This window comes from Vipera berus (genome assembly GCF_964194415.1).
Source record: "Vipera berus genome assembly, chromosome: Z".
Classification (NCBI taxonomy): Eukaryota; Metazoa; Chordata; class Lepidosauria; order Squamata; family Viperidae; genus Vipera; species Vipera berus.
In genome coordinates, this window is record NC_138205.1 from 53,831,388 (window position 1) to 53,853,784 (window position 22,397).

The window sequence follows — 22,397 nt, forward strand, 5'->3', positions numbered from 1 at the left end:
CAGCAGCTAACTGCCATGTAGCTGCTTTGAAAATAGATCAACAAATCCTTAAACATGATTCCTTAGATGGTATGGCCTCCGATTAGAACTGAGAGAGTTCTAGAAATTTGTGTTTTATCATTTTATTTATAGGTTGATTTTATATTTTGATATGTATATTTTAAAGTACTTTATTTGACTGAGAGGAATTGTTACAAATTTTATAGAGCCTAGCAGCATGCGCGCGCGCACACACACACACACACACACTCTTATTGTGCTTGAATTTGATTAGCCTTTGAGAGTATTGCTTTGTAAAATTTTGTTAGTGCACAGCAGGGGTGTCAAACTGCCCCATTGCCAGTGGGAAAAAAGTCATGAAATGTTGCGACATGTAATATGATGTTGCAAGTTTGACACCCCTGGTGCAGAGCTTTGCTGTTAAGCTGACAAATGTGAGTAAACTTTGATTTGTCTTTGTTGTTACAATTCTGATCAGTTTAATGACCAATGTATATCATACTTATTAAGCTGAAAAATCTTTTTCCCCTTGGCTTTAATAGTCTGTGGGCTTCGATATAACAGGTCATTAGGATCATCAAGAATAACTGGAGGTGTATCATCTGGGGAATGGCCATGGCAAGCCAGTCTCCAGCGAAACAACATCCATCGTTGTGGTGCAACATTGATCAGCAACACATGGCTTCTATCTGCAGCACATTGCTTCAGAGCGTAAGTTTCCAAATGAGAATAACTATGATATATTTTAATTAGTATTCTAAATAGCTTTGATTGACATCTAAAATTAAACAATTCAAAATATATAATAATGGAGAGGGCCTGAAGAAGATGGCCTTCACTAGAAACACATATGTGAGGTAAATGCAGAATTCCATTGGCCTCTTTGAGGAAATAACCATCTTCAGGGAAATGTCTTCATACTTCACATTTTCCCTTTCTGAAATTTCTTTCCATTGACAATATGTTTCTTCTTAGAATGTTATCCTCTACAAAGCTCTGCCTAGGAATGCGAGGGGTATAGGAAGACTAAAGAAACCATAATAAGCCATTCTTTTTGAACACTGGGTCTCTTATAAGTAGCTTCCTTCTTATGTTCCAGCCAATGTGGATTTAGGAATATTTGGTTTGAGATTAAATGCTTAGCATGACTGACACTGGGATCATGGGAAAGGGTTAAACAACATTGCATACCAGCCAATTTTGGACTCTGAATCTTCATGACATGTTGCACATCTATTTTAAAGATCTTCTGCGCAACCATGAATATTAGAATGCTAATTTGAATCCATTACATGGGTACAGATTTAACATACATCAATTCCTGTGATTTATTATGCAAATATATTTTTTTGATTTATTTTTCAGTAGTCTCTTTTTGGTAGAACTCAGATAATTCACAGTGACATTTCTCTTTTGTTCGTTTTCAGAGCAAAAAATCCACATAAATGGACAGTTAGCTTTGGAACGTATTTAAGACCTTCTCTAATGATACGGCTTGTCAAAACAATTATAATTCATGAAAAATACCAGAATGCAGGTCATGAACATGATATTGCTGTTCTGCAGTTGACTAAAAGTGTAAAGTTTACAAAGGCTATTCATCGAATTTGTCTCCCAGATTCAAATGAAAAGATTCCATATAATATTGATGCTGTGGTTACAGGATGGGGAGCACTTAGTAACGAGGGTAAGCATGCCAATTTAGAACACTATTGTATTTTATACTAATCACAAATTATACATTTTAGATAAAGAGAAAGAAAAGATTATTCTTTTTTGAATCAGAGCAGATATTTGTCTATCATTTGCCAGCCAAATAATTAATGTAGGGAAGAAAATTAGTTGCATGGAGATAGAGAAGAAATGAGACTAAGGAAGATGAAAAAATATAGTAAAAATTGAAAGAGAAAAAGTAAGCACAGAAAGTGCAGGTGGTGACAGGAATTAATTGAGAAAGATTAATGCAGAAGAAACCACTACAAGCCAACAAGAATTAGATTGGCATCCAGAAAGATTATTAACAATACGTTGGCTGTCCAGACATTTATTGTGTAAGAATGTTGTTGTTGCTGCTGTTGTTAGCTGCGAAGTCGTGTCCAACCCATCGCGACCCTATGGACAACATTCCTCCAGGACTTCCTGTCCTCTACCATCTTCTGGAGTCCATATAAGCTCACGCCTACTGCTTCAGTGACTCCATCCAGCCACCTCATTCTCTGTCGTCCCCTTCTTCTCTTGCCCTCAACCTTTCCCAGCATTAGGCTCTTCTCCAGTGAGTCCTTCCTTCTCATTAGGTGGCCAAAGTATTTGAGTTTTAGCTTCAGGATCTGGCCTTCTAAAGAGCAGTCAGGGTTGATCTCCTCTAGGACTGACCGGTTTGATCACCTTGCAGTCCAAGGGACTCGCAGGAGTCTTCTCCAGCACCATAGTTCAAAGGCTTCAATTCTTTGGCGCTCAGCCTTTTTTATGGTCCAACTTTCACTGCCATACATTGCAACTGGGAAGACCATAGCCTTGACTATACGCACTTTTGTTGACAAGGTGATGTCTCTGCTTTTTAGTGTGCTGTCTAGATCAGTGTTTTTCAACCTTTTTTGGGCAAAGGCACACTTGTTTCATGAAAAAAATCACGAGGCACTCCACCGTTTTCCACACTGTTGGACCTCCCCACGGTCGCTACACGAATGGTCGTAAGTCGAGGATGGCCTGTGTTCTCAAGGGGTTGGACTAGATGACCTCCAAGGTCCCTTCCAACTTCTTCTTCTTCTTCTTCTTCTTCTTCTTCTTCTTCTTCTTCTTCTTCTTATTATTATTATTATTATTATTATTATTATTATTATTATTAGCCTCTTTATTTTATTTTATTTTATTTTGGGGCTTTTGTTTGTTTGTTTTTGCTGTGAAGGAAAAGGAAAGCTTGCATTTCTTTTTAATTTATCTTTCTGTATTTTCTTTTTTCCCTTCTTTTCTTTCTTCCTTCCTTCCCTCTCTTCCCTCCCTCTCTTTTCTTTCTTTATCTTCCTTCCTTCCTTTCTCTCTCCCACTTTCTTTCCCTCCCTCTCTCAATTTCTTGCTTTCTACTTGTTGTGGAAATTGGAAGCTACTTGCATTTCTTTTTAATTTTTCTTTCTGCATTTTTCTCCTTCATTTATTTTTCTTCTTTCTTTCTTCTTTCTTTCTTTCTTTCTTTCTTTCTTTCTTTCTTTCTTTCTTTCTTTCTTTCTTTCTTTCTTTCTTTCTTTCTCTTTCTTTCTTTCTTTCTTTCTTTCTTTCTTTCTTTCTTTCTTTCTTTCTTTCTTTCTCTCTCTCTTTCTTTCTTTTTCTTTCTTTCTTTCTTTTTCTCTCTTTCTTTTCTCTTTCTTTCTTTCTATCTTCCTTCCTTTCTTTCCTGCCTTTCTCTCTCCCACTTTCTTTCCCTCCCTCTCTCAATTTCTTGCTTTCTACCTGTTGTGGAAACTGGAAGCTACTTGCATTTCTTTTCAATTTTTCTTCCTGCTTTTTTTCCTTCCTTCCTTCCTCCCTTCCTGTCTCTCTCTCTTTCTTTTCTATTCTCCTTTTTTTTCTTTCTCCCTCCCTTTTCCCCTTCCCCCTTTCTCCTTTTTTCCCTTCCTTTTTTCTTTCTTTCTCACCTTTACCATCAAAAGCACTTCACTCCAGAGGGGGGGGAAACCCCAAAGGTTTTTAATTGCTTTGGTCCAAAGGACATTTTATTATGCAACATATCAAAAGGACAGGTTAAAAAAAAATCAGCCATGTAATTTTTCAGACGCAAGCGAAGCCTCCAAGAGCGAAGCGGTCAGATCCCTCTATTTTGGGCTGGGGCGAGGGGTCGCGGCGAGCAACCAGGCAGCCGACCAGGCGGGAGTCTCGCATCCTCAGCCGCGCGGGGAGTAAGGAGTAAGCGGCGCGTGCTGGGGAAGAAGAGCTTTTTCGAACGTTGCAGGCAACCAACCACGCGACAGCTCAGGCGAGCCGGGCTAGCCGCCCGCCCGTCCTCTTCCGATAAGCGAGCCGGTCGCCTCTCCCCAGCTTCTCTCTCTTCAGCAAGAGACCTTCCGAAGCCAGAGAAGGGGGCGGAGCTACGCTGGCGTGGAGCCCTGGTGCCTAGAGAGGTTGAGCCCACTTCTTTTCCCGGGCTTTTGCTTCCAGCAAAGTAGGGCCGTCAGCTTAGCCAAGGCTCCCCGCCAGAGAGTCTTGCAGCGCCGCTCTGCCCGTGGCTGTTCCTCCTCCTCCTCCTCCTCCTCCTCCTCCTCCTCCTCCTCCTCCTCTCACCGCTGTCTCCTAGGTCAGTGTTTTTTCAATTCTTCCCACGGCACACCAGGCAACATCTCGCGGCACACTAGTGTGCCGCGGAACAGTGGTTGAAAAACACTGGTCTAGATTTGCCATGGCTTTCCTCTTGAGGAGCGTCTTTTAATTTCTTGGCTACAGTCCCCATCTGCAGTGATATTGGAGCCCAGGAAAATAAAATCTGTCACTACCTCCATTTCTTCCCCATCTATTTGCCAGGAATTGAGAGGGCCGGATGGTATGATCTTGGTTTTCTTAATGTTAAGTTTCAACCCAACTTTTGCACTCTCCTTCTTCACCCGCAACAAGAGGCTCTTTAGTTCTTCTTCACTTTCTGCCATTAGAGTGCTATCATCTGCATATCTTAGGTTGTTGATATTTCTTCCGGCAATCTTAATTCCAACTTTTGATTCATCTAGCCCTGCCTTTCTCATCATGTGCTCTGCATATAAGTTAAATAAGCAGTGTGACAGTATACAGCCTTGCCGGACTCCTTTCCCAATTTTGAACCAATCAGTGGTTCCATGTCCAGTTCTCACTGTTGCTTCTTGGCCCACATATAGGTTTCTCAAGAGACAAATAAGATAGTCTGGTACTGTTCTGAACCAGCCCTCTTCTCGCAACCCCTAATTAAGAGAAGAGTCTGGAAAGCGTCCAAGGCTAAAAGGCTTCTGCCAAGATTTAATTACGCAGTTAACAAAAACACAAGAGCTTGTCTTCTCAAGCGGAAAAGTTGCTTTCAGCAACCAGCCCCTCCCCAAACACTTCTTTTATAGAGAGCTCAGGGCGTGGTCTCCCTGTGCCTCCTCCCGAGGAGTCCCATAGTCTTTCTTTGTTTGTCCCTGCTCGTCTGCCTCCTACGTCGGGCGTCCTTGAACAGGGCCAGCTGTGGGTCATCATCCTCCGCACTCTCGGGCTCACACAGCTGAGAAGAGGTCCCCGGCTGAGGACTCTGCAAAGCCTCCAAATCATCATCAGCCGGTTCGTTTCCCTCCTCCCCCACATCTGAGTCCTCCGATACATCGGACCCGGCTGTCGGACCCACAGGCTGGCCCTGAGTCACAACACTATCCCGCACCGCAGGGCCCTTCCCTCGGGTCTGCCGATCCGGATGCGGTCGGGATGGGAACTGTTCGTGAAAAGCAGTCACCAACGCAGGGGCATGAACGGCGGTCGCATCTTCCCATGTGAAGTCCTCCGGCCCGTACCCTTTCCACTCGATCAGGTACTGGAAGCGACCTTTCAGCCAGCGGGAATCCCTGATGCTGGCGACCTCGTACTCGGGGGTGCTGCCTCCATCACGAGTTCCTGATGGGGGAGGTTCCGCTTGGCGAAGTGGACAGGCCGGTTGTTCGGGGACCAACAAGGACCGATGGAAGACGGGGTGCACGCGCAGGGAACGTGGCAGAGTTAAACGATAGGCGACCGGGTTGATGACGGCCTCGACTGGGAACGGTCCAAGGTAACGGTGGTCCAGCTTCCTCGCCGGCCGAGTGGATGGTAGGTTCCTGGTGGACAGCCAGACCCGATCCCCCACCGATAGTGGAGGCGTATCCCTTCTCGACCGATCGGCGAACCTCTTGTAGTCGGCCTTGGCCTTCTCCAGCTGCCGTCGCACCAACCGATGGATCGCCTGTAACTCCGCCATGAATTCGTTCGCTGCCGGCTCCGGTGAGTCCACGGGAGAAAGAGGGAAGAACCTGGGGTGATAACCCACGTTGGCCAAGAACGGTGTCATCTGCGTGGAGGTGTGTTGCGAGTTGTTAAAGGCAAACTCGGCTATGGCCAAATAGTCCACCCAGTTGTCCTGCTGCAGGTTAACATAGCAGCGCAGATACTGCTCTAAGATGCCGATGACCTTCTCGGTACCCCCGTCGGTCTGAGGATGATGCGCGGACGAGAGGCAAACCTTAATGTCCAACGCCCGCATCAACTCCTGCCAGAAGCGGGCTGTAAACTGGGCCCCCCTATCGGAGACGACTCTATCGGGAAGGCCGTGCAGCCGGAACACCTGTTGGATGAACATGCGACTAGTGGCGCGAGCTGACGGTAAGCCGCGACAGGGGATGAAGTGCGCCATCTTGGTCAACATGTCCACCACCACAAACACTGTCGTGAAGCCGGAGGATGGGGGTAGATCCGTCAGAAAGTCCATGGACACAGCCCCCCAGGGTCTCTTGGGCGTTGGCAAAGGCTGCAGTAAACCAGGCGGGGCCCCTGTCGCTGACTTGGCCTGCCTGCATGGGACGCAGGAGGTGACATAAGACTGGACATCGTGTCGGACTCGGGGCCACCAGAAGGTACGGGAGACCAGGTTCAGAGTCTTGAACAGGCCAAAATGCCCCGCAGCCGGGTTATCATGACATTGGCTGAGGACGAGTCCCCTGAGTGGCCCTCCTGGAACATAGAGCCGGTCACGATAATACAGGAGTCCATCCGTGACCGACCAAGGCGAATCTGGCCCCACCTCTTCCTTCCGCTGAGCCACCCACGCCTCCTGCTGCTGCGCCTCCCGGATCCGAGCCCGTATATCCACCGGCTCCCGCACCGCAGCAAAAGACTCGACGGGGATCACTGTCCTGGGCGGAAGCTTGTCTTCCACTCGGGTGTACTCGGGCTTCCTGGACAGAGCATCCGCTCTCTGGTTGTGCCCGCTTGGTATGTACCGCACCCGGAAGTCAAACCTCGCAAAGAAGAGGGACCACCGGATCTGGCGTTGGTTCAAATTCCGAGCGGTCTGCAGGCTTTCCAGATTCTTGTGGTCCGTCCGGACCTCGATTTGATGCCGCGCCCCCTCCAGATGATGCCTCCAAGCCTCGAACGCCGCCTTGATGGCCAGCAGCTCCTTCTCCCAGATGGTATAGTTGCGCTCCTCGGGATTCAATTTCCAAGAGTGATACGCGCAAGGGAAAAGGGTACCGTTGGGCGTCGCTGCCTGGAGTAACACGGCCCCAATGGCAATGTCGGAGGCGTCCGCCTCCACGACAAACGGCCGTTGCGGGTCAGGATGCTTCAAGATGGGCTCCTTCATGAAGGCGTCCTTCAAAGCTTGGAACGCCTGTTGTTCGGGGGCGTTCCACTGGAACCGAGTCTTCTTCTGCAGGAGCCGGGTGAGGGGGGCTGTCAAGGCAGCAAAGCCAGGGATGAATGTCCGATAGTAGTTGGCAAATCCAAGAAGTCGCTGAACATCCTTCACGCGACGCGGGGGTTGCCAACTCTGCAACGACTCAACTTTACTTGGATCCATGGCGATGCCCTCAGGAGAAATGCGGTGGCCCAAAAAATCAATGGTCACCTGGTAGAACTGGCACTTCTCCAACTTGGCAAACAGCCGATGTTTCCGGAGGCGCTGCAGGACCTGACGGAGATGCCGATGATGCGCTTCACGCGACGGGGAGTAAATCAGGATGTCGTCCAGGTAAATCACAACAAACTGGTCCAACAGATCCCGAAAGATGTCATTCATAAAATGCTGAAACACAGCGGGGGCGTTGGTCAGGCCAAACGGCATCACCGTGTACTCGAAATGTCCATAGCGAGTACCAAACGCTGTCTTCCACTCATCACCCGGCCGAACCCTGACGAGGTTGTAAGCTCCACGCAGGTCCAGTTTCGTGAAGATCTTAGCCTCCCGGAGTCGGTCCAAGAGCTCGGGGATGAGGGGCAGCGGGTAGCGGTTACGCACCGTGATAGCGTTGAGTTTCCGGTAGTCACAGCAAAGCCGTAACTCGCCCGACTTCTTTTTGACGAAGAGCACGGGCGCAGACACTGGCGAGGACGAGGGCCGGATGAATCCACGAGCCAAGTTCTTTGTCAGGAAGTCCCTCAATGCGGCCAACTCGGGCTCCGACATGGAGTACAAACGCCCCACTGGGAGAGGCGCATCAGGGACTAGGTCAATGGAGCAGTCGTAGGGCCTGTGCGGGGGTAATTGGTCCGCCTCTGACTCGCTGAACACGTCAGCAAAGTCGGACAGTACGGGAGGCAAGGAAACCCCTGAGGAACCCTCCACCTGGCCGGCACAGATATGGCGGGTGTGGTCCACGCACTGCAAACTTGGGAAGGTGACCAAGTTCTGAGACCAATAGATCTGTGGATCATGCGCCCGGAGCCACGCCAGTCCCAAGACCACGGGGAAGTGCAGATCCGAAGTGACGTAAAACTGAATGGCCTCCACATGGGTACTGATGGCCATACACACGGGTTGCGTGGCAGCCGTGATAGGCCCGGACAGGAGCACTCGACCATCGATGGTCTCCACAAGCATGGGCGGATCCACCGGACACTGGGGAACAGCCCATTTGGCCACAAAGGCCGAATCCATAAAGTTAGTGGTAGCCCCAGAGTCAATTAAGGCATGGACCGGAATCCCCTCTGGCTTGCCAGGAAGGATCAGTCGTGCCTCCAAAATCAAATGCCGTGGAGGTTCACAGGCACCGTCGGAACGGCGTCGCTCGGCGTGATCGTTGTGGGTCGCCCGATCTTTCACACCGTCTAGATCGGGCTCGGGCCGTTTCCCGATAGCAAAGCAGGGGACTTTCTCGGAGCAGGCTTGGTCACTGACGCCCGCTGACGCTTCTTTGGGCAAGAAGCAGCCAAATGTCCAGGGTCCCCACAGTAAAAACACAACCCCTCCGATCGTCGTCTGTCCATTTCCGTCACCGATAGACGGGACCTGGCGGCACCCAGCTCCATTGGCTCCTCCCTCTGGACTGGGGGCTCACGCACAACAGGGGCGGCAGGGGTCTGTGGGGTGGCACGGCGACTCTTACGCTGCTGCAGCCGGGCATCGATCCGCAGACAAAGATGGATCAGCCCATTCAGATCTGAGGGAATGTCCACGCGGGCCAGCTCATCCAACATCTCCTCTGACAAGCCATCCTGAAAGGCATCCACGAGCGCAGCCTCATTCCAGGCGGAATCCTGGCTAAGCAGCCGGAAATCGCTGATATAGGCCTGTAGGGGGCGCTGACCCTGCCTCAAAGCTTTCAGACGTCGGGTGGCGGTCTGCGCCTTAATCGGGTCCTCGTACATGAGGCGCATATGGTCACAAAACCCCCCAAAGTTATCCAACAAAGGGCTAGGCTGTGCCAACAGAGGCGTGCCCCAACGAGCTGCATCTCCCGACAGAAGGCTCAACACGAATCCCACCTTATCTCGGTCAGTGGGGAAATCAGCTGCTCTCACGCTGATATAAAGCTGGCATTGTCCCAGGAAGGCAGGAAACAGTTCTGGTTTACCAGCAAATTTATCCGGCATAGCTAACTGACATTTCCTCCTGGGTGGGGGGGCAGCATGTACCTGAGCCTGCAGTTGTGCCACCTGAGTGGCCAGCAAGGTGAGTTGCTGGTTGAGCTGGGCATTCTCGGCAAGAAGCTGCTCCATCGTAGTATTAAGGGGTGGGTGGCTGAAAGCAAACTGTTCTGAACCAGCCCTCTTCTCGCAACCCCTAATTAAGAGAAGAGTCTGGAAAGCGTCCAAGGCTAAAAGGCTTCTGCCAAGATTTAATTACGCAGTTAACAAAAACACAAGAGCTTGTCTTCTCAAGCGGAAAAGTTGCTTTCAGCAACCAGCCCCTCCCCAAACACTTCTTTTATAGAGAGCTCAGGGCGTGGTCTCCCTGTGCCTCCTCCCGAGGAGTCCCATAGTCTTTCTTTGTTTGTCCCTGCTCGTCTGCCTCCTACGTCGGGCGTCCTTGAACAGGGCCAGCTGTGGGTCATCATCCTCCGCACTCTCGGGCTCACACAGCTGAGAAGAGGTCCCCGGCTGAGGACTCTGCAAAGCCTCCAAATCATCATCAGCCGGTTCGTTTCCCTCCTCCCCCACATCTGAGTCCTCCGATACATCGGACCCGGCTGTCGGACCCACAGGCTGGCCCTGAGTCACAACAGGTACACCCATCTCTTTAGGAACTTGCCACAGTTTGTTATGACTAACCAATCTTTTCCATCGTTAACTATGGGGGGGTGAGGTGTTACCCCCCATTGATAGGGCCCGCAACTTGGGCGTCCTCCTGGATTCACGGCTCAGTTTGGAAGATCATATAGGAGCCGTGGCCAGGGGGGCTTTTGCCCAGGTTCGCCTGGTGCACCAGTTACGGCCCTATCTGGACCGAGATGCCCCACGCACAGTCACCCATGCGCTCGTGACCTCCCGGCTAGACTACTGCAATGCTCTCTACATGGGGCTGTCCCTGAAGACCACTCGGAGGCTTCAGCTGGTGCAGAATGCAGCCACGCGAGTTGTGATGGGAGTCTCCCGATACTCCCATGTAACACTTCTTCTCCGCGAGCTGCATTGGCTTCCAGTTGCCCTCCGTGTGAGATTCAAGGTGCTGGTGATGACCTATAAAGCCCTAAATGGCATGGGCCCGGATTATCTGAGGGAGCACCTGCTGCCAGCGTCAATTTCCCATCGTCCTGTGCGCTCCCACAGGGAGGGCCTCCTCAGGTTACCGTCGGTCAAGGATTGCCGATGGGTGATCCCCAGGGGGAGGGCGTTCTCTGTGGGCGCGCCTGCCCTATGGAATCAACTGCCAACAGAACTCCGGACTGCCCCCGACCTTCGTTCATTTCGCCGGGACCTAAAAACCTGGCTCTTTGAGCTATCTTGTCTGGACTGAGGGGTTTAATGTTTTTAAATTGTGATTTTAGTTTTTTGCGGCTAGACTTAATTTTATTTTATTTTAATTTTATATTGTATTGTTTTTAAATTTTGCCTTGTAAACCGCCCTGAGTCCTTTGGGAGTAGGGCGGTATATAAACCGAATTAATAATAAATAAATAAATGATCCACACAATCAAAGGCTTTAGCATAGTCAATGAAGCAGAAGTAGATGTTTTTCTGGAACTCTCTAGCTTTCTCCATGATCCAGCGTATGTTGGCAATTTGATCTCTAGTTCCTCTGCTTCTTCGAAATCCTGCCTGTACTTCTGGTAGTTCTTGATCCACATACTGCTGGAGTCTAGCTTGTAGGATATTAAGCATAACTTTACTAGCATGAGAAATGAGTGCAATGGTGCGATGGTTTGAACATTCTTTGGCACTGCCTTTCTTTGGAATTGGAATGTAAGCTGATCTTTTCCAATCCTGTGGCCACTGTTGAGTTTTCCAAATTTGCTGGCAAATTGAGTGTAGCACTTTTACTGCATCGTCTATGGACAGTACCAAAAGTATGTAAGAATGTAAAACAGTAATTAGCCATCTTAAACTTGACAAGATTTCACTTAATTGGGGGGGGAGCTTTTCTTACTTGGAATGGCATGAAACTGTTCCACCAGTTTTCAGCAATAATAACCCAGAGGACAGCAAGATTTTATGGTTATGGGGCTACAGGTTACTGAACCTTGTTTTTATATTTGGAAATTTGGGGAGGTTACTTAATATGAAAAATACTGAAGAGGTTAACTCAAACCTTCACAAACCTACCCCAAATCCATCTGTATATCAGCAGTCAGTATGACTCCACTTGAAGAATTTGAAGAAACAGGTAGTCTTGATATACGTGCAGGCATTTAATAATATTAGCAGTTAAAAAAGACCCCCCACCAAAAGCTATATATGACCCCATTTCAAAATTACAATGGCTGCAGTCCTCTGGAATGATTTGCCCTACGGCCAATCACAGGGACACTGCAGTGCTCCTTGCCTCTCTGCCCCATCCTCCTTTGCTGGGACCCTGCAACTCTTGGGCCTGCTACAGCATACCCATCATCCACCACACTTACCTTTTGAAGATTTCTGGATATGCATCCATGAATTGTGGTTACACCCCTGAATCGTTGCCACTTCTGGAATTACACCATGTGACCATGTAATAAATCAATCCAGTTTGCTGACTTAACATGGTTTGTACAGCATTGCAGAAGCTCTTTGCAGCTTTCAGAAGCTTCCGCAGCTTTGGGCAGACCTGAAGCACTTTGTCCTCAGGCCCTGTGACAGGGACCCAAAAGCAACTACTATTTTGTGGGCTGGACAAAATGGCAGTTGCTTCTGGACTCACCCATGCAGTTGTGTACTGAAGCAATCCATTCCAGCCCTTTGGAAGACCTGGAGCTCTTCAAAAGATAAGTGAGGAGAGGGTGTTTGGCTTGGTGGGGTGGGAATCAGGCCTAAGGCTTGGAAGGACTCAGTAGGGAATGGGAAAAGGCTTACGATGACCCAAAAAGTGGGAGGTGGACCATTGGGCATCTCAGAAGTGAAAGACTTGGAAGGACCAAGAGCCTGCCCTTCTCAAGGGATCCCATGCTTTGCTTAATATTTAAAGTTTAATAATTCATTGGGGAGAGCAGAGATGAGGGGGGTCATTTGATGAGATGCTTAATGACAGTTGCAACATGGGACATGTTGTATCTCAAGGATTACCTGTATATGTAATCCTTGTTTCAATCACTCATTCAGCAACAGTTTAAAATTACAATGGTGCTGGATAGAGGGGACTTATGACCAGTCCATAGTTTTGGCTGTTGCAGTGTTCCCATCATATATAATCACATTCCAGACACTCAGTCCAGCTTGTGATTATGACATTGCAGTAACTCATGATTATGTGATTGTGGTTTTTGACATTCAACTGTTGGCTTTACACAAGCAAAGTCAGAAGCTGTTCCTACTCCCATCACTTTTTTGCATAGCTGACTTTATAGTACCTGCGTCTTCCTGCTTAACAACCTGTGCAGTTCTTGGGTTACAATGGCAATGTGGACTGCTAGGACTGCCATTACTAAATTATTTGGTCATGTGACATTGTGCTTTAAGAACACATCACATAGCAACAGAAATTCTGGTCCCAATTGCCATTGTAACCCAGGACTACCGGTACTTCTAATCCAAAAAGGAGCAACAAAAAAAGAAAGAAGGGAAGAAAGGAAGAGAAAGAAAGGAAAAAAGAAAAGAAATGAAAAGAAAAAAACAGGAGTAGAACATAACAATATATCATTAGTGACAATTCACTTGTTACAAATTTTTAGCCCATATTGCTTTTGGAAATGAAAGAATTGTTTCAATGACCAGCCCATTTTTAGTCCTTCCCTCAAAATGGTAAGAAAGAGACTGGAATTGACTGGTGAGAAATTGATAAAATGATTGAAAAAGATATTTCCTATCAGTCTTCATTTCAGATATTATATTCAGATTTTTTTTCTGGCAAAAGTTTACAGACATACAGATATTCATAAGATTATTACAAATTGGGGCAATATTTAGAAATTTCCACAGATACAATCCATAGACACAATTAAAGTTGATGTATATATGTCTGTCCCTATCTTTAAATCCTAGGTCTTTTTAAATCTGCAAAAATTTGATCATTTGTTTAATAGTCCTGAGCCATCTACAATACTGTCTCACTTGGAAACCACTCTCTCCTGTCTTGCCAACTTCATTTCTTGCACTCCCAGCCTATTCTTGCAAGATTAATGAAGATTACTTGAGGCTAAATTCAGAACTGTAGTTGTGCTAGTACTAGATCTAAGAGAAATAAAAATAAAAAACAGAGCCTTAAGTAGTATTAGTCAGCTACTGAATAATGAAGAACCAATTAATCATAGCTTTTGTTGTCCTTTTGAAACACTAGGGAATAAAAAATGATTCAACACTGATCTCCACATTCAGTATATCTATATACTATAATTATATTTGGTTGTTTGAACCCTCACATTAGCCCAAATGGTGGATTATACTACAACAATTTTTAAACCAAAATAATTATCTCTACTAACTTAAAGAATATGTAAAAATAATCCAGGAACTATTAATCCAGTGAAATTGAAATTACCCTGAGGTTCACACAGGTGTGGACATTATAGTATTCCTGAGTTCAAATGGCCATGATTTCTGATGTTTGCCAGTTTTCCACAAGCAAAGTCAATGCCAAAACTGGCAGGAAATTTGAACTTGCTCCTTTTCCCCCTGCTTTTTTGCCCACCTCTGGTTATTTTTAAAGCAAAGTGATTGCAATACTATTCAGGAAAATTTAATGTTCATTCTAACCACATCAGAGTGCCCTACCTTTCTCTCAAAGGATGACCAAATGGGCCACAGGCAGTTTAGTTTTTAATATAATAAAATTTCACTGACTTTGTCATTGAAACTGAAATACATTTGCCCCAAATAAACAATTTTCTTCATTACTACTCATATTTTCCTTTCTAATATCTTCTAAAGGGAAAATTCAGATTAATTTCTGCTACCTTCTCATAATATTTATTCAGGTTTCAATACCTATATTTTTCTTATAAAAATGCCTATTTAGTACTTATTTATTAGAACAATACTCACTAATTTATTTAGTACTGTTATTGTTAGCAGGAAATGATAGATATTCTTTGTTTGGGCAACAATCTTAATCTTAAAAAAGACAGATTGAGCTTAAAAAATTGGGTGTGGCAGCAGTAAAGTGTGAAAATATGTATTAATGTGCTGGTGGGCTTGGGACCCTGATGGGGTATGTTATGATGGAAGTGGTGAGCTGAGTGAGAGATAAATCATACCATTCATACTCTTGGTTCTTAACCTTTATTTAATATTGTGTTTTGTTATTTTAATGCTTTTATATTTATGCTTTTATACCACTGTAAACCAGCCAAAGTCACTGGTAATGCAGGAGCTATATAAATTTAACAAACAAGCAAATATTGTATGTGCTGAATATGTTATTTAATGCCTTTCCTGTCTTAGTGCAAATAATCTGGGAAAATAACTGGATATTTCTGTTCAGGTGAAACTCCTAATGTCCTTCAGGAAGCAACAGTAAAACTCATAGACTCCAAAGTTTGCAATAGAAAGGAAGTGTACAATGGGGCAATAAAACCTGGAATGATATGTGCTGGATATCTTGAAGGAGGAATTGATTCATGCCAGGTATGGTTATATCTTATCTCAACCAGTGGGCTAAAAATGATTCAGCATTAATCCAATTTAGGGATTTAAGTGCTATTTGTGGAATACTAATTATCATGAATCTGTCAAAATTAATCTTATCTTTTAGTCTTTTTAAAAAATACATTTTAATGTATTGAGCAATATTTAATTAGATATGAGATTTAGAGATTGCATGACTCAAAAATGGGTCTGGGTAATTTATACTTAAAAAACAGAAAACAATAAAAAGAAAATCCTGTGTTAGAGATAAGCATTCTACTTCAAGGCCTGGGAAAAAGACTAAATTTATAATGATGTCTGGAACATCACCAAGATGGAAGGCATATGGATCTCTGGGGAGATACCACTCCAGACAACAGATGCCATGATAAAGAATGATCAAGAAATAATGTTTTGGTCTCAATATGTGACATTATGTGATCAAGAGAACCTGAAGCACATTGATCTACATAGTCATACATATAGACAGAAACCATGGGAGAATGGCAATTCTGCAAATAACCTGGTCTTATGCCATAAAGGTTTTTATAGGTGGTCATCAGGATTTTGAATTGCACCCAGAAATTTATTGGCAATTAAGGTAGCTTGTGGAGCAGTGGTGTCATAAGGCAATACTCAGGGTGGAATGGGACAACATGGCACAGCCAACATGCTGCAATCAACTTGCCATGGAGAACTTTAAAAGAAAAGGTGAAGGCATTTGGGGAAAGCAAAGAAGGTAGAAGCAGGGAGGAAGAGCTAGTAGAACAAGTAGAGATCTTAGAAGACTGAAACCTATTCTGGACAGAGGCAGCTACTATGCAACCCAAATTGTAGGTAAGAAATATAATAGAAAGTCAGTTTGTCTAAATCAGTGATTCTTGAACTGTTTGACTCAGATTGAATAACATCACTACCCCACCCCCACCCAGAAAAGCAGCTTGTTATTTTACTCAAGTTTCTGGAAGCAGCAGTTCCATCCGGATCCTTGATTTACAAACAAATAAATGGCTCCATTATCAAGATTTGATCAGATTATGCCTTTAAGGGTAACCGCCCATAGTTTAAGAATTACTGGTCTAATCAAAGCCTAACAGCAAATTCTAACAAGATTCCATCTTTGCATACAGGCCTAGGGCTTCCAACAGAATTGCCAATTAGAAAAAGTCCCAAACAAATTGAGGAAGTATAATTCCTCCAGAGGCTATTGACATCCATATTCAAATGTTATTGTTGTTATTATTATTGCAGCAGAAGAAGTACACAAATTAATTTATTACCGGTATTTTAGGCAATCATGGCACCTTGTCATATTGGGTTTCTAGCTGTTGTTAATACCAGTTCTAAAGATTATTTAGGGATATCTAGCTTTGGAAACTGCATGTGCTGCTTGTCCTCTTCTGTATGTTGCCAACGCTGTGACAATGGATGTCGTTGCTCTGACAACTGAGAACCAGCAGCCATTTTTACTTTTGGTTTTAATGTGCCTTTCTATTCTTCTAGAGTTCAAATGTAGAAGGTGGGATGAGGTAAATGCCTGAGGATTTAGCTAGCCATAACAATGTAGAAGTGTGGAAACTCAGGGACCTGTTCAGATAAGGCAGGGGTGTCAAACTCAATTTCATTGAGGGCCGCATCAGCATTGCGGTTGCCCTCAGGGGGCCGGGTGGGTATGGCCTGGGTGGGCGTGGCCTACTGGGTAGGCATGGCTAGTGCGTGTATGGCCTACTGGGTGGGCATGGCCAGCTCCACATTGTTCGCATCAAGGGTGCCTATGGGGGCCTAGGCAGGAGTGGGTCAGATCTGAGGGTCTCTGGCAGAAGGAGGGTCTCTGGGCCAGGGCCAAGGCAGTGGGGACCGTTCCCTCACTGTTTCCAGGATGGCTTCGTGGGCCACATGAAACCACTTCGCGGGCCGCATCCGGCCCCCGGGCCTTTTGTTTGACATGTCTGAGATAAGGTTTTGGTGGGCTGAGGGGCCGGGGAGGAAAGCCCACGTTTAGTGCTAATTGGGGAATGTGATTTATGACAGCTCTTGTGGGTTGGGAATTGCAATTTGTTACTTTGTATCTGGGAGGAGGGAATCTCATTCTTGGGTTCAACTATGTAAGTGCCGATACTTTGTTTCCTAAATAAAATGTTCTTTAAGGAAGAATTCTTGCCTTGAAGTTCTTTTACTGGTTTCATCTATCGGAGCCATGACATTAACCCAAGAATCCTATCTACTCTAACATCCTTTGGGGTCCTGAGCTCCAGTCACCTTCCCAAATCAGAGGGAAGGTAGACAAAGATTCAGGGAAGATTCAGCATGGAGAAAAAAGATGCACCCACAACCAGCACCCTGACTATGGCAGCTGCCTCAGTGGAGGAAGCGCAAGCCCTTGTGTCGTTGGAGAAAGTGAGTTTGGAACTGCTGGCAGTGGGAGCGACACCCAAAATGCGGGAGCTATTGTGGTCCTGGGGAGTGGACCCTGCCCATTGGAGCCGCTAAGCATCCTGAGACAGCCCAATCGAGGAAGAGTTCTTCAAGAGTAGCTGAGTCGGAGTTGCAAGTGGGTGCCTTGCAGGAATCACGCTTCCCCGATCGGAGAAGAACAAAAAGGTTGGTGGCGGCAGAAGTTTCGGATGAGTGGAAGTACCTGTCTGCACTCCGTCGCCAATTGGTGGGGAAGTTGGTGGAGAAATTCAAGGGGCTAGACGTGAGAAGCGAGGGGCAGGTCACCCTCTCCTTGCCCATTAGTGAGCATGATGACCAGCAAGATCAGCACCAATCTATGCCCAGAAGAAACCTTAGTCCCAGTGACAGAGCTTGGGCGGCTACTCCACACTGAAGCCACCAGCATCAACCTGAAACCCAGTGGGGAGGAAGAGTCCTGACCTTCAGTCATGGGATGACAGTCCGGGCTGTCGTTGAGCATCAAGGAGTCCAGAACGCCACTCATGAAGTGACAGCCTTGGCTATTGGAGAAGGCCTGATCGGCGTCACAGTCTCCTGACAGGCATCACTGCTGCGAAAGCTCCAGATGGTGGAATTGTTACGACAGCCCTGAGAGATGCCTTTGTGACAGTCCTGACCCTCGGAGAAGCCCTGACCAGCATCGCTCGTCAAGGTCTCCTGATAGGCACCACTGCCATGAAAGCCCCAGATGGCAGAATTGTTATGACAGTCCCAAGAGACGCCCACGCTACTGAAGTGCAGACCATCACCGAAACCATTGAAGCCCTGATTGCTAGTGGTACCATGAGAGCCCTGACCATTACTACCATTGGTCACACAGCCCCGATTATCACAACCGCCATCACCCGAGCCAGAGACCTGCACTTAGAGCCAACCTGAACATAGAGGTTCAACACGACTTGGTTCAACAGCTGGGGTGACTGTGCAATCTGTTGCACAGACAGCAACCACCAGGCGCAGAGCAGCCACTCGGGGGCCAGCAGTAGTTGGGCATGGAACCATAGCTGAGAGGACAATAATTAGGTGGGCAGCAACCTATAATTGCACCACCTTTTAAGGCCATTTTTGATGGCGATCTGGAGAAGTTGGTTTTCTTCCTCAATCAGATGCATTCCCATATGAACCAAAATGCCAATTTTTACCCCGACCCCACTTGCCCTGGTCAATGTTTTTGCAGCCAATTTAGAGGGAGAAGCATCTGAGTGGCTAAATAACTTGTACAACAAACAAGCGACTGAACTAGGGAACCTCCATCTTTTCATCTGAGGTTTGATAACCAGATTCGAGGATGCATCCATATCTCTCAAAGCCAAAAAATATATTCACAAGGTGAAGCAAGCCAGCAGGCCTGCATTGGAATATATGTGGGAATTTTGGAGGGTGGCAGATCAGATTAAGAGGTGGCCAGAGCACTCCCTGGTACATCACTTCAAAGAGGGACTAGATGACCATCTATCCCAGGCCTGTATCACTCGGGGAGTTCCTGATCAACTACAAGAGTGGTACCGAGTGACAGTGAAGCTAGACATCGAGCTTGCTCACTATAAGAAGCCGACTCATCCAGAAACCGAGTCGAAGCCAGAACAAACCAGATGGCTGCCACCATGGAGAATCTCAGCAACCACAGCCGGGGAATCTCCTAAGCCACCTACGGGCCCACCGATCAAGTGCTTCAGATGTGGCCAACAGGGACATCAAGCGGCGAATTGTCTGGTCCCATATCCCCAGCAGAAAGGCAGATTGGGACCGCTGGAGAAGAAGAAACCTGCCCAGTGGCTGACAAAAGAAAAGTCAAGCAGGGTTGCACAAGAACCTGTCATCCAGACCGCATCACCTATGCAGGAAAGAGCTGAGACTCCAGCTGGAACCACACCCGCTCTGGCCTCCTACGACAGCGATGACAAGGGAGAAAACGACCCTTTTACCCTAGCTGTCAAGCTCATAGTCCTCAAGACAGGGGTACAAATGGATGTAGATGCTATGTGGACTATCAACAAATGAACTGGATTGACCTCTTCCCTTTCGCTGAGGTGGCTTACAACAACACCGTTCATCGCAGCATGGTTTTATGCCTTTTAAGATTCCTACGGGGAAGGAATTCAACCCAATACCTCTGCGTCCTCAAGGACCATCTACCTCCCAGACTCTTGACCAATGGCTGGCAGGGTGGGGGAAGTATAGGACAAAATGAAAACCATGTTGAAAAAAGCCTTGGAGACTTATAAAAAACAAGCTGATAAGAAAAGGGTTCCCCAGAGATCGTTTCATGTTGGGGGGAAAATTTACTTATTCACAAAATATGCGTGACTCAAATTGCCTAGTAAGAAATTAGGACCAAAATACCTAGGTCCTTTTCCCATTGTCAGAATTATAAACCCAGTTACAGTGGAATTGAAACTCCCACAACTCCTAGAAAAAATTCACCCTGTTTTTCATTGTAGTTTATTAAAGCCTTTCCAGGGGTCCACTTTACGACCTCCTCCCAAGAAAGCAACTGGTCCCCTAGTGGCATCTGGACAAACACATTACGAAGTAAAATGTATATTTGATTCTAGAACTTTTAAGGGGAAAGTTACAGTATTTAGTACAGTGGAAGGGATACCCATTATCCGATGCCACTTGGGTTAAATCCAATGATGTGAAAGCTGATAGGCTCATCTGTAAATTCTATGACCAACACCCCAATAAGACAAGGGGCAACCCTTAACCTATGCTTCTGTTTAAATTGCAGGATTACGCCTTTTTGTTAAGGGGGGGGCGGATGTCAATGCTATGACAATTGATATCATCACTCTGACAAATTAGAACCAGCAGCCATTTTTACTTTTGCTTTTAATGTGCCTTTCTATTCTTTTAGAGTGCAGATGTAGAAGGGGGATGGGGTACATGCCTGAGGATTTAGCTACCCATAACAATGTAGAAGTGTGGAAACTCAAGGACGTGTTCTGATAAGGTTTTGGTGGGCTGAAGGGCTGGAGATGAAAGCCCGCGTTTTGTACTAATTGGGGAATGTGATTTATGACAGCTCTTGTGGGGTGGGAATTGCAATTTACTACTTTGTATCTGGGAATAGGGAATCTCATTTTTGGATTCAACTATATAAGTGCCGATACTTTGTTTCCTAAATAAAATGTTCTTTAAGAAAGAATTCTTCTCTTGAAGTTCTTTTACTGGTTTCATCTATTGGAACCATGACATATGTGAGGAATAAAAATTCAACTCCAAGGGTATTGGAAAACAAAACAAGTTTTATTAAAGTTTTTGCAAATGGCAAATCCCAGAGTCCACACCTGAATCAATTTTTGCATAGGTTTTTATACCCTGTCCCGTGCATCATGTGACATCGTTCCAAAGTGATAGGCCCACCCGGTCACATGCTTTATGACTGCCTAACAACCATTACAATTACCAAACCCTCCAATTATTAGATCAAAACCCCTTTTGTTCCTATCTTATATTCACTCCCTTTTCTATGGCATGATTTGTAACATCCTACTAACTAAGGGTATAGCCTTATCTACAAGATGAACTGTTACCCAAACTGGATAATTGCAATGATAAAAGATTTATGTCTTATAAGAGTGCCTACTTTTCATCTAAAAGCTATGTGTGTAACAGAGTTCATGCTTCAGTTAAACATGGCTGCACTTTGGTTCATAGTTATACTTTAAAATACTAATTCTAAGCAGTTTTTATAAAGACTAAACCTTATATAAATTGAATAATATGTTATTCATAAGCTATATGCTATTCTACAATAGTGTGCACTATTCTAAAAGTATGCTTTAAGTCAGTATATATAATTCCTTTCTATTCCTTCAGCTTATTATATCTCCTTTCCTAAAAGTACCTTAGCTAAGTGCCTCTATATGCCTATTCATTTAACAGAAATGGAAAATTACAACATGTACATTTTTGTGTACCTCACATGTATACAGTTCGCAATACAAAGTAATAGTTCTTGGGTATGCACTGCCTTTTTTGACTCAAACAAAATTCATGGTTCTTTCTCAGGGTTGGTTGGAAAATCATCAGATAATTATAGGCATAACATTTTTGCTTTTTTGTGAAATGCATAAAAATAGTGATGAAAAAGTAAGTTGAAAACCACAAAATTCATTTTAACATCACAAAGACATATGATGAATATAAGTGTCAGCTTTTTTATTTTTTTTTGCTTCATACTAAAAATATTTTTTCTCCTGCTAGGGTGACTCCGGGGGTCCATTGATGACATTTGATTCAAGACAAATGTGGTACCTTGTTGGCATAGTGAGCTGGGGGGATGAATGTGGAAAACCAAATAAACCTGGCGTCTACACACGAGTGACTTACTATCGAGACTGGATTACTAAATATACTGGGCTTTGATGTAAGAAGTATAAAAAGCTGCACATATTTGAAGCTGTATAGATGGCATCCAGGTGGTACAAAGGATAATGACTTTGTATAAGTGTTTATATTATCTGATAAGTCATTAATAAAACTAACATTTAAAAAATAATAATGTATTTGAACTGTTAAACCAAAGCACCTATTGTAAAATGTACATTCCCAGTGAAAAGTTTGTAAATGTGCTTCCACATAGATTGAATAATTTCGTTCACTTTCCAACTGTTCTGTTTTCCTGTGCTTTCAAAAAGGCATTAGTAAAAGATAATCTAAGCCTTAAAAAGGCAGGACATTATCTTTAACCATTAAGCAGCTGCATGTCAACAACAGTCCTTGGTAAGTTTGAAGTGGGCTGCACAAAGCATTTATTCATTTCTAGAGAAATGCATATTAAGATT

General features: G+C 45.3%; 1 protein-coding gene across 1 annotated transcript in view; it reads left to right on the top strand.

The window, feature by feature from the left end:
* Positions 1–21,978, top strand: part of LOC308678982 (transmembrane protease serine 11A-like) — a gene marked incomplete at both ends in the record, with an annotated part of 75,971 nt that extends 53,993 nt beyond the window's left edge. The window contains 4 exons of the mRNA XM_081346211.1: positions 543–711; positions 1,428–1,687; positions 15,008–15,150; positions 21,817–21,978. Of these exons, the coding sequence (XP_081202337.1) occupies positions 543–711; positions 1,428–1,687; positions 15,008–15,150; positions 21,817–21,978 (734 nt within the window). The remainder of the gene's footprint in view (positions 1–542; positions 712–1,427; positions 1,688–15,007; positions 15,151–21,816) is intronic.
* Positions 21,979–22,397: the final 419 nt, after the last annotated feature.